Source organism: Camarhynchus parvulus, chromosome 19 (assembly GCF_901933205.1).
Source record: "Camarhynchus parvulus chromosome 19, STF_HiC, whole genome shotgun sequence".
NCBI classification, from domain to species: domain Eukaryota; kingdom Metazoa; phylum Chordata; class Aves; order Passeriformes; family Thraupidae; genus Camarhynchus; species Camarhynchus parvulus.
In genome coordinates, this window is record NC_044589.1 from 7,696,143 (window position 1) to 7,708,536 (window position 12,394).

The window sequence follows — 12,394 nt, forward strand, 5'->3', positions numbered from 1 at the left end:
CAAGACAGTTACAATACCAAACAAGCAAAGAAAAAAATACCAAAAGCAAAAAACCCACTGTGTAGTCCTTTCCTAGCTAACTACTACCTTTCCTACTAAATCTACTGCTGTGATTTACTTTCACATCACATAAATCTGGTTCAGTGACATCTTCATTTTTAAAATATCCTTTACCTGTGCCTGCCACAAATATACAGCAAAGAACTTCTGACACCAGGGATCCATCCTGGCTAGAATGTGCTACATTGCTGTGCAAGAATTCCCTCAAATTTTAGCAGAATGCCCTAAGATCTGGGCTAAATTATTTCAATATCAACTTTGTAGGTTTTTTTAAAGTCAAATCACAGACAAATGTGCAGAGATGACCCTTCATAGATGAGTTACACAGTACTTGCTGATTTTGTGGAAAAGTACACAGAGAGATAAGCATCATTACCACACAAACAGGTACTCAGTGACATCCTTTTTTGTTTTTCTGCTGGAGGTCACTTTACAGCTCATTAAAATTCAGACGTAATTAAACACTTCCAGACCATAAATTGTCTGTTTGTTATCCTGGACCTACAAGTTAACAAATTCTACAGTGTAACTCTCATTTCCTCCAGAGTTCCAACTAGAAGAGTAAAGCTGGCACTTTTTCTGTCTGGATCTTTGAAAGTCACAAAAGGAAAAGGAAACAAGGACTTTGTTTTTGTCAATGACTAACAGATGCCTCGATTGAAGGGTGGGTTTACTTGGCCACAACAGCTACTGGGAAAGCAACAACTTCTGCCAGCAAACACTTCCTTTGCTTCCAGTGGCTGAAGTGCAGATCTCTGATGCAAAGCATGGCCAGGGCCATACAAAAACAAAGTGATATTTCCTTCTTTATTTCTCTGCTCTCTGTGTTTGTTTGCACCTCTCCTACTGCACTTTCCCCCAAGGCTGGCCTTAGCTCCAGATGTGAGGATCTCTTGCCCTTGGGAAAGCAGATGATCCAGGGGCTTTTGTACAAGCTCTGGTTTTGGAGATGCATGCAAGGGATTCTCCCCTTGCACAGACTGCAAAAGAAGAAAGATGATCCTCCCCTCAGCCAGCAGGCTGCTCTGAAGCTGAAATTACAGTCACAGTGCCCTTGTTTCACAGCAGTTTCAAATATAAACCCATCTACCGCTGCTCTTCCTACATGGCTTTCTCCTGCTTTCAAAAATGTTTAAAACTACATGACATCCAACTTATTTAAAACAAAATCACACACAAAACCCTTCCTTTTCAACTTCTTCATCTGATTCATGTAACCAAAAATTTGACATCACCAAATAAGGTTTTTCCACACCTCCTTCACTGGTGGAAAACAAGAGCAGTGCCTGCTGTGCTTACTTGCTTTTTCTTCAGTTTCAGGATCTGCTGCTCCACTTTTGCGATTTCGCGATCTACGCGGTCCATGCTCTGGATCAATTCTTCCTTTGACAGCTTGGAAGGTGAAGCATTTTGGTCCTCCCCACAAGGCTGACCAGAAATTGGAGAAGATGGTCCCTCATGCTTTCCTCCAAAAGCTGGGTCCTTCCACGGGGACAGGAGATGAGGGGAGATAGAGAGGAAATCAGTCATAACTTGGAAATGAATACCCAGTAACCAAACACCCAGGAATTAACAACAATTTTCAGTTATCTATATCTCTGTTGAGAGGTCAATTAAAGTTTTCATAATACTCTAAATCTTTTATGATACTGTAATTTCAAAGTTTTTTTTTTTTAAACACCATACTGCAATATTTACCTTGAAAGCAAAATAAGACCTTCCTTTAAAAATAGATCTTCATAAATGTAAACAGTAACTTTGATTTTTAAAGGGAGGGTTACTTGAGATCCACTCCTCAATATTCTGCACCTATACTGAGGAGGATATTCTTGAAGATAATCATGACCAGCCTGATAAAGCACATCTGGAGTTAGTTGTGGTTATAAATGTGAAGTTCTCTTGAATTTAGCTCTAATATTCAATATCTAAGATAGAAAATACCCACCCCAAACTAGATTGTCCTAGATTTAGCCAAAATGAGACAGTGACAAGTATAATTAGTGTTATGTAAATAAGCAGATTCATTTCAAATGCTTAGAAGGGAAAAGGGGGTGGAAGGAAGTACTTTGACTATTCAGTCCCGATGTTAATTACAGGAAAAAATGGACTTGCATGGATTTGCCAGCAGCTTTCAGCTGAAAAGCAGAAATATTTCATGCACTATGCTACAATCATTTTACAACTGAGGTTTGAGTGACTTAAGAGAGTAGTGGCAACTCAGAATTCCAGTCTATTTACTGTGTTTGAGTCAGACTGAGGCAGAGAGTAACACTGACTCATGATCACAGCTTCTGATAATGTGTAAAAGTAAATTTTTGGGATTAAAGAAAAAACCTAAACAAACAAAAAAATTACCTAACAGGAAAAATCCAATTAGCAACACAGAAAGTTAGACCTTCAGCACTGTACCAGCAAATGGCTTTACCTTCTTAATATCTGCAGACCTCAACCCTTCCTGCAGAGGATGCACTAAAGGCAAGACAGTGGCTGCACTGACACGCTGGAAATGGGAATCAGACACTTGCTCAAGACGTGGTCGCTTAGACTCCAGAGAATCATGATCAGTCTGAGATGGACCTGGATGGAACTGCTGTTCATAACCAGTTCTCCTTTCCTGAGGCCTAAACAGAAGAGATTAACTGTTAAAATACACATTTTTGATATGAGAAGAATCTTCAATGCTTTTTAATTTTAAAGGAGATGTCATTTGGTAAAGCTCCTTCTAAACAGTAAAGCAGATAAATGTTTTTAAATATGACTTCAAAAATACAACAGTTAAAATCCATTGGAAAAGAGGAAGTGAACTTGAATCTCAAATTGAAGGCACTCCTATCATTACACAACCTTAAAGAAACTCAGCTCTGCTACAAGGATATTGTTCAAATCAAAGATCTGATTCAAATTATAAACCCACCAAAAATCCATGAGAAAAACACAGTACTATATTTCACTGAAGATGGCCACAACAGCTCCATTATTGAATTTTTGCAGCCAAATAATTTTTAAATATACACAGAACACTTGAGATGAGCCATGAGTCTGTTTGGAACTTGATCTCTACTAAAATGCTACTCTGTGACAGAAGCAGTCATTGATTCAATCCATGAGTCATTTAAAGACTCCTCCTTCTCAGAAAAATGCTCAACAGTTATCACTTGGTGCTCCCAGTGCAGTGCACAGGATGCCCATAAAAGACCCTCACATGCTTCAACATCTTCCTATGAAGTGCCACTGAAGAGATGACAGCAGCAGTTTCCTGCAGTTTGCCAGAACTACCAAATAAGCTTTTACAAATTCACAGTCTGGGGGGTGATTTACTACTGCTATAAACTCAATTTTGAGAACTCTAAAAGCTGCTGTGATTCTCAGCACTAAAACAGAGCCTTACTGACATTTTGCTGACATGAGATGAAGGCAATATGGGAGCCCCAGATTTCACTATCATCAAGTTATTTCTGGGAATATCCTAATGAGATTTTAAGCCACACCAGTATTTACATAACATTCATCATGGGTATTTGTTCAGAACCAGATCAGTCAGTTACAGCCAAAATAAACCTCCAGCAGTAATCCTGCATATAAAGTTGCTCCAAGCAGATATACTCACTAAGAGTCCAAGGCAAAAGAAGGTTTGTAAAAGCAGTAAGTGCAAGAAAAGAAGAGGTTGCTACAGGCCCTAACACTTACTTATGACTGTACACCAGCAGCCTACCACACGAAAGAATTGAGGGCATAAACCATATTTTAATCTCTTCCCTAAAGAGAAGCATGTTCCTGCTAATTTGCTACAATCCAGTTAATATTATTCTGATCTGCAGTGGGATTTTAATCTCTGAATTTGATGTTCAGAGAATATTCAGTGCTCTTCAAATGGATGCTTGACACTGGAAACCTTCTCGAACCTCCCAGCAGTACAGCAATGATGATGCACATTGATCATCCCTCAGCATCCCCCACGCACTGACCCGTTTCACTTGGGAAGGAAGATATTGGCAAAGTGAAAGTAAACTCTGATTCCCTGCTGCTGCCCACTCTGTGTCCTCAGGTAACCCCAGAGCAGCTGCAGGCACGAGATAGGAGCTCCCACCCTTCCAAGTCAGGCTCCTCACCTGTCAGAGCCTGGGTGGAACTCGGAGAGCAGCGAGGGCCGGCGCCGGAGCTGCTGCTGCTGCTGCTGTTGCTGCAGGAGCTGCGTGGCCTGGCTGACCTCCAGGTGAGAGGAGCGATAGTCGGGAACGGCAAATTCCTGAGGGGAACACCTCTGGTGTTAGCAGGAACAAAAGCATTCACTGACCATGATCATTTCCAAAGATATTGAATACAGAGTGACACCAGGTTGAGAAAGTCTTATTCCGGCTCAAAAAATGTCTGCGAATGGCAGTTCTGAGGTTTAAATAAACTTTAAAGAGACTAAATATTTATACTAGGAATTCCACCTAATTTATTAGCAACTTCTAACAAAACACAGATGAGTCAGCAGCAAGCAGATGAATAGCCTTTAAAAAACATCCTTTAAAATCAGTCTTGCACATCCAACTGCAAAGTGGTAAAATGAGAGCAACCTCGAGGCAATTTCTTTTGTTACCACCTCAAGACATTTTTATATCAGATATTACTAATCAGGACTAAGAGTCACACAAGATGCATCTTCCAATTGCTACAATTTACAATCAAAGTGAACTACAAGATTATTTATTTGTATTTTTGTGTGATCAACTACTTGCTTTTAAAAATTATATGCAGCTGGCACTGACTGAAGAGAAGCTCTACAAGACATGTAATAGATCATTACCCATGAGATGCAGTTTTCATAAATTATCTAAAAATAAACACAGAGCAAGCCAAAAAGCTTCAGTTTTTGAATTTCTTTTTGATAACATGGAGGTAGAAGAAAGTATCATCCAAAGTATCTGCAGCAAGAGGAGAATGTAATGAAAATGAGGGAAACCTGAACTGTTGTAAAGCCAACAGCTGGCCCTCCACAGCACAGAGCACAGGATGGCAGAATAAAAGCTTGGCAGAACTGAGCAAGTTGGATATCCTTAGAAATCCTTTACTCCCATTCTGGCCAGCAGAATTCAGCTGGCAGCACTGGTACAGCTGGTTCAGAAAAAAAATCAGGGTAACACAAGTTTTTACACATTCTCCACCTTGCACAGAATTTTGACAAGTACCACACTAAACTTACAGAGATTCCAGCCCAATACTGCAACAGAAGTTTAGGAACACAACCCCTGCTGAATTTATTCAAACCATGAGAAAGCAATGATAAAACCAGGACGTTTCTATTAATAAATGGCAAGGAGGGCAGAGTAAAACAGCAGAAGCCACCCCACCAGTGTTTAACCAAGCAGCTCTCCCAACAGGGCACGTGGATGTGTTTTCAAATGTGAAAGAGTTGTGTTATCTTGGTTTAAAAGGCAGAATGAATCCCTTTTGGGCAGGGCAAGCCCCTGAAGTGCAGGCAGGCTGCAGCCCAGCTCGGGGTGTCCCTTACCTGCTGGTGGCGGGTGCTGGGGAAGGTGTACTGCACAGAGTGGGGCGGGTACCGGCTCTGCTCCGTGCTGAAAGCTCCTTGGTTCGGAGGGTAGCCTGAACTTGACATTATCAGGGAAGGAGTCTCCACAAAGCTGTGAGATCAAGACCAGCAAGCAATCATGTTTCTAGGAAACCGCCTAAAGGGAAAAAGATCGCTGATAAGCACTGAAGTACCAGATGTACTCACAATACATTACAGCCATAGTCACCTAAGCAAAACAACCATTACCAGTAAAAGCTTTTTCCTGATGTATTTATTTAATAGGTTACTCCAGTCTGAAACATGTTAACGGGTCTTAAATGGGCTCAAAATGAGACGTGTCAGCATTGTCTACACAAAGATTTGAGGATTATATAGTCGGAATACATCCTTTTACCAGTTGACTTCGAATTTGATAAGAAAAGTAGGTCACTTTAAATAAATTTTAAAGAGCTTATAAGTCTATAGCTGGATTCTGCATTTACAGTAAATTTCCTTAGCACAACATGAAGTTCACTTTTGTTTCTTCTACAAAGTTTTTGGATTCCATGAACTGTTGTTGACTTTCAGATCCAGGTAGTCTTAGGGCTGCACTCAGTGTCACCTACAGCTCACTAAATCCCAGTGCTTTAGTCGGGCCCTGAATGCCATCACCAACCACCCAACAGCAGCTTAACTCAAGCAGTCAGCAAAACAGGCACTCACAAAGCAGAAGACCAGCTCTGCTTCAAATGCCAGCATAGTTTGGCTCCTACAGGATGCCAAAAACCGAATATTACTACAAAGCCTGAAAACAATCCTGCTTAGTTGACGATCAATGGCTACTTTGCCTCTGCTGCATTCTCCAGCTGCAGATGGAGAGCAAACACTGAGCTGCAAACTGATTGGGGAAAGATTTTAAATACTGCAGAAATCCAGACAAGTTCCCTAGCAAAGTCTGAGCATGCCTGAGGCTGGCTATAGCTGCAGCTGCTGAAGATCCAAATAAACTGATTCAATCCTGCTCCCCCATCAGTGTTTTGAGTGGGTAAATTATGGCTCTAAGCAAAAAAGTGGGACATAAATATATTTTAAACAGAAAATATTTTTCTCTGATAGTTCAAAAGATGCAATTCCGGGAGCCTGTGTATTAAATCCAGAATTCTATCAGATGTGGGCAAATTCTCAACCTGTTGCCCAGAGCCCAGCAGACACATCAGACCTTCAAATAAACTGTTGATCCCTGCCTCAATGGCTACATTTCACAGCACATTAATCCACAGCATTTCACAGACATCACCTATAAACTGCATTTTCCATTATCAGCCAATAGGCAAAACCAGCTCAGCCAAGAGCAAGCTATACAAACAGATCTTAAAGTATATCTGACATATTTTATCATTTCTGTTCTGGTCAGGGGATTTTTCCTCCTTAACTCTCCATCAAACAAAGCTTTACATGTTGGACTACCAGAATAATGAGACAAATTTACATTTACCTCTTAAACATTATTTTCAGCTATGAAAAATCAAGGAAAAAGACAACAGTTTCTCTTTCAAAGCAATACTACAGATCACTAGTAGTGTGCTTTATAGTACACTATAGTGGCTATACATCTATTTATAGTAGCTATACATCTATTATAGTACCTATAATTCATATCCAAGTGACAAGCTGTAACAGAATGCTTCACCATTAACATTTATTATACCTCATCATTCACACTGCATTCATTGGAGCACAGCTTTACCTACTAGGTGATGGTCTAATGGCTCTGAGTCATATGATTTCCATTTAATCAAAGCACAGTGTCACAAAGCCAGCAGGTTCAGCTGCACATGTGAGAGCAGAGAACTGTCCCTCAGCACTCCACAGCACCCCTAAACCAGAGCCAAAAGATAACCTCTGGTTTGCCTTTCTTACATGGACTTTCACAGGAATGAAAGCTCTGGCACAGAGCTGTCAGCTCCATCCAATGTTTGCTGATGGGATAACTCCTCCTGTCACAGGCTGGGGCACATTCATCAATAATGAACTGGCTCCATGGTATAAAGATGCTCAAACACTTTAAGGCTATGGAAATACAAATTTCAGTTTGATGAATTGCTGATGGCCCAACCTGTGCTCCCTCAGCAGCTTCATGTGCAGAGATATGAAGAATCTGGGGATGCAGAGGGGATCAGGAAAGAAATCACACACAAATATAGGTCAACCACTGCATGATTCAAGGTCCTTCCCAGTTGCTCTCTGTCAAGCTACATCTGCTCCTTATTCCCACAATATTCAGTCAAACACCCAAGTTGATCATTAACCCAGGTGCTGAAAGTTCAAGCAATGCTCACTTTCTGTGACGCTATAAAAGCCATTTCTCCATTCACAGCAACCTCAGTGGACACAGTATTAGGTTGGGGTTATCTTGAAATCTTTCACAAGCAACTGCAGTGAGAGGGCCTGACCATCTCTCCAGATTCTGCACTGGACATGGAAAGATGAGAGACAGGGCATGGAGTACAAGAATGAGCATCCTGCATCCTTTCAAAAATGTCAACCTAAACCCCCTGATAACTGCAAGTTTTACATAATAAATAGGACAACATTGAATCTGATGACTCTCCTATTGAAAACTGCAAGTGTGATCATGTTCATGGTGGAATTTTTTTAAAGGGGGGAATAAATGAAAGCTGCCAGCAGAGGAAGGCAACAAGAAGCATTAGAGATTACAATCATGGTAAATATGAGAGGTGAGAACCACAGAGAGGAAAAAAAGAAAACATGAAGTTATCAGAGGTGGGGGACCATTCTTCCTCCTCCCTGAGGGAACTGGCAAAACAGCAGCAGAGATAAGGGGGCAACAGCAGAGGAAAACATGTGGTCACATATTGGCAATTACAAGGTGGGGAGGGAGCTAAAGGATGGGGATCCTGCATGGGATCTCATTTCTTTCAAGATAAAATCAACCCTGGAGTACAAACACATAAAATGACACTGAAGTACAATATTCCCTCCCTCTAAGCCTCCTTTTCCTGCTAGACACATCCACATGCCTGCACAGTCTCCTGATCTGACCCCTCATCTCCCAGGCTCCTGCAGCATGAGCTTGTTTATCCTCTCTGCTGAGAGGGGAGGGATTTTTTCCCAATTTTTGCCAGCAGAATTACCACTGATATTCTGCTTGTTTCTCCCTGTCTGCAGTCGGGGATGGAGGTGCTTGACTTCAACTCCTATTTCTCTACAGGCAACCTCTGACCTGTCAGCCAAAAGCATCTGCCTCTCTCTCTTCAGCATCTGCTCACACATTTGCAGCAGACACAGATTATTCTTCGTCAATCCAGTTCCTGGGCAGTGCGGGCAGTGCCAGCTTCCTGCTGTAACCTCTCCAATTTCCATACATCCAGATTATGTTTAAATACAGCCATCCTTTTGCATAAAACTGTAACTGTGTGTGCAGACTGTAAACAACCTCATCCGGGCTTTCCTCCCTGCTGTATCCTTTCATTAGTCACGACAAATCTCCTCTTGCTCTACCCAAAGCCAACCAGAATCCTCCTGGAAAGTTCCTCACTATTTATTAACTCTCTCTGCCTCTCTGATCCTTGCACTGCTTTCCTCTCCCCTGCCAGAACAGAGGCTGCTCATCCTCATTTTCAGCACCCCTGATAAATTACAACAGCAGAAATCAGCTTCCAACCCTGCTCAATGACAGCAAGATTCTATTTGTCAGACAAGTATTTTTGTACCTTTTCATATTATTCTGCAAATTTCAGAGGTTAAATATATAAACGTTTAAAAAAGCTGTTACAGACTTTGGGATTCTGCCTCATGTCTCACAAAGATAAAGTTGGGTCATGAATACTTTCATACAGCTGCCAACCAGGCTGGCAAATTGTCTGTCTCATCAAATATTGAGAATTAGAAGGGGCAGAAAGAAATATTTCTTGTTTTGCAGTTCAGAAGCCAGAAATTGTGCTATAATGTCCCATTTCACTGACACTCCCAGACTCTACAGCAAAACAGGAAACCCAGTAGCATCAAATGAATATTAAAAAAAAAATAAAAACTACAGGACACATAGGAGCAAAGAATCAAAAAAGAAGCAGTTAAGGGAAGACACCCAGGGGAGAAAAAGCAATGACAAGAGTAATGGATTCAGGAACAGTGAAGAGATACTTGGCCTTGTGTTGATTTGAGCTTCTCGGGCAAGGAAATGATTTAACAATGTTTATTTCTAAAGGTATGATGATATTTCTGTCTTTGGCCAGCTCAAACTACTGAACAGATCCTATTCAGAATTCCCTTAAAAGCTACTGTTCACACTTACATTCACCATATGCAGGGAATTTAGAGTAAGTTGGAAATAATTTGGAACTGAATATTATAATGGCAACAATCATGGCGTAATTTCAGCCTGATCTCCAGAACTCAAAATGTTTCAGAAGCAGAAGTACAAACTATCTTCAGCAGACATGTGGGAAAATGAGTCACAGAAAGGTTAAAAAATCTATCAAAGACTCCCCAGGAAATAGTCAAAGTCTGAATCAGAAATAAGACTCAATTCTTGCAGCACTTTGAAGGCGCTGCCTGAGTGAAGCAGTTCTTCATTTGGAAAAACACAGCAGGTTAAAAACTGGGACTATTTTTAGCAGGGCAGTTCCCCAAAGCCCTTCACTGTGTGGCCACACAGACCTGAGAGCAGCTGTCCCAGGGCAGGGCAGTCACCTGCTCCACTTGCTGGAATATCCTGTCTCCAGCTCTTACCTTCATGGACAAAAGACCAGTCTCATGGGGAAACTCAGTTTTCCTTCAGCTATCCAAAACAAGCTGACATTTCTGCATTTAGAGTAATTTTCGTGCCATCTTGAAGTGCTTAACCAACATTTGCTAATTAAATTTCACATCCTTTCGGGAATTTTCCTCATCTTGTTTTTGAGCAAACTAAGTATGATATAAATTGTGCAAAGAATGAGATTACAGTCTAGCCCGAGTTGGGGGATTTTGTTTTTAAATCAGCAGCTTTAGTAAATTGAGCTCTGATGTAACTAACCCATGGCAGAGCAAGGGAGGCTCTGCCTTGCACAGGGGAGCTACAATGAATCACAAAATGAATTCAGGGATATTTATTCAAAGTTTACTCTGGCTAGAGAATGAAGAGTGAGGGAGTATTTCAGCAGTTGGTTTGAAAGGCCTTATCCAAGGCATGACAACAATACTTGTGAATAATTATTTCTGTGATTTCACTTCATCAAAAGGTAATGAAACTACCTCATGGAAAAAACCAAAATCAGGCTGTATTTATGGACCAGCCTATTAATCACACTGACCAGACTTCAGGAACTACAGACCCTTCAAGACACAATGCTTCAAATGGCATAAAACAAATCAAAATTACAAGTCAGGAGTCACATAAGCGAAACCCTTTAGTGCATTGCTAGCTTTGCAAAACAAATCTTCCCAGCAGTATTTTGTTTTACCAGGTAATCATTAATCATGCCATACACCAGAAAACACTAACATGCCCATTCAAGACAGATTGCTAAAAATAGCTCAATGGGTCCAATTCCATAGAAAAAGTTATTTCTTTGAATTACTGGACACAGTACAAGGCTGAGTATCATCTCCCATCTGAAATCCCTGTGCTCAGAACATTTCCAGTAGGGCTGCAAGCTCACACTGCCTTAACAGTCTAGAAAATCTTCCCTAAAAAATCACCAAACACTGCCAGAGCACTCATCAGTCCTTCAGTCACTCCTCAGTGTCCACTCATCAGCAAAGTCAAATGACATTTATTCAGATGGCAAAATTTAGTGACAAAGTAAAGAAGTTAAAGTTCAAACTGATCTGTGTCAACCCTGAAGCCTGACTACAAAATTCTGCAAATTGGGATGGGATGGGAAGTGAGCCACAAGATCAATAGATAGGACAATCCTGAAAGGTAGAAGGTTTTCATTCAAGAACCCACCAGAAGGTTTTCATTCAAGAACCCACCCATCAATAATCATATTGATGCCTGAGCAGATTTAAGATAATTCTGTGCTTTCAAACTGAAGGACTTGTATTCCAGCTACAATGGTCAAGCTACAGATGAGATGTACTGCTAAGTATAAAAATCTGCTGGGCATACTCTCCAAAAGATGAAAAATTCTTTGTGTGCTACAAGCAAAAATAAAAAGTTCAAAGGTCAAAACTAAAATTAAAGACAATTTGAGTAATGGTCATTTAAATACGCCCCAGAGTACTGTGCTTCCCATTTCTGCAGAACACAGGCGTCATCCTCAAAGATCAGGGCCTCTTTCACACTTTTTCTAATCTTTCTTTCACTCCTTTTTCACTCAATTTTATGCTGCAGAATTCTCAAAAGCTTGTAGTCAAAGCACAAGGACATATGCTATTGGAATGAACAGAAACAATGAATGTATTTTCTCCAAGTTGAGAACAACTCACTGCTGAATTTTCCAAGACAATTCCACATGTGCAAATGCCTTTTCTTCTTCTGTGACAGACAGAACCATAAATTCCCCAATACACCATAAATTCCCAAGATCTTTAATCTCATTCAGTTGCACTCCCTCTACTCACAAAGTTATTGATGGAAAAATCATTATTTCTATCCCTGCTAGAAATACAGTAAAAAAGTTACATCTGTAAGGCTGCGTTTTACTACCAGCACTGAGCAACATTCTCCCCATTAATTATTAACATCATATAAATCAACCAACAGGGGTATTTGAAAAATAGATGCTAAGAAAACTCCAAACATCTGAATTCAACCCCTTTCACGCCCTGAAATTTCCATTAATGTACAATATCATCTTATTTCTGAACATCCACAGCTCTACAGTG

The 12,394-nt window shown here is 40.6% G+C and overlaps 1 protein-coding gene across 3 annotated transcripts in view; it reads right to left on the bottom strand.

Annotated features, from left to right (window-relative positions):
* NCOR1 (nuclear receptor corepressor 1) overlaps positions 1–12,394 on the bottom strand; it is a 55,881-nt gene that overhangs the window by 37,035 nt on the left and 6,452 nt on the right. For all 3 annotated transcript variants that reach the window (XM_030962423.1, XM_030962420.1, XM_030962421.1), the window contains exons 2-5: positions 5,558–5,735; positions 4,170–4,306; positions 2,486–2,681; positions 1,360–1,542 (exon numbers count right to left, since the gene is read on the bottom strand). In XM_030962423.1, coding sequence (XP_030818283.1) covers positions 1,360–1,542; positions 2,486–2,681; positions 4,170–4,306; positions 5,558–5,665 — 624 coding nt within the window. In that variant the 5' untranslated portion in view covers positions 5,666–5,735. The remainder of the gene's footprint in view (positions 1–1,359; positions 1,543–2,485; positions 2,682–4,169; positions 4,307–5,557; positions 5,736–12,394) is intronic.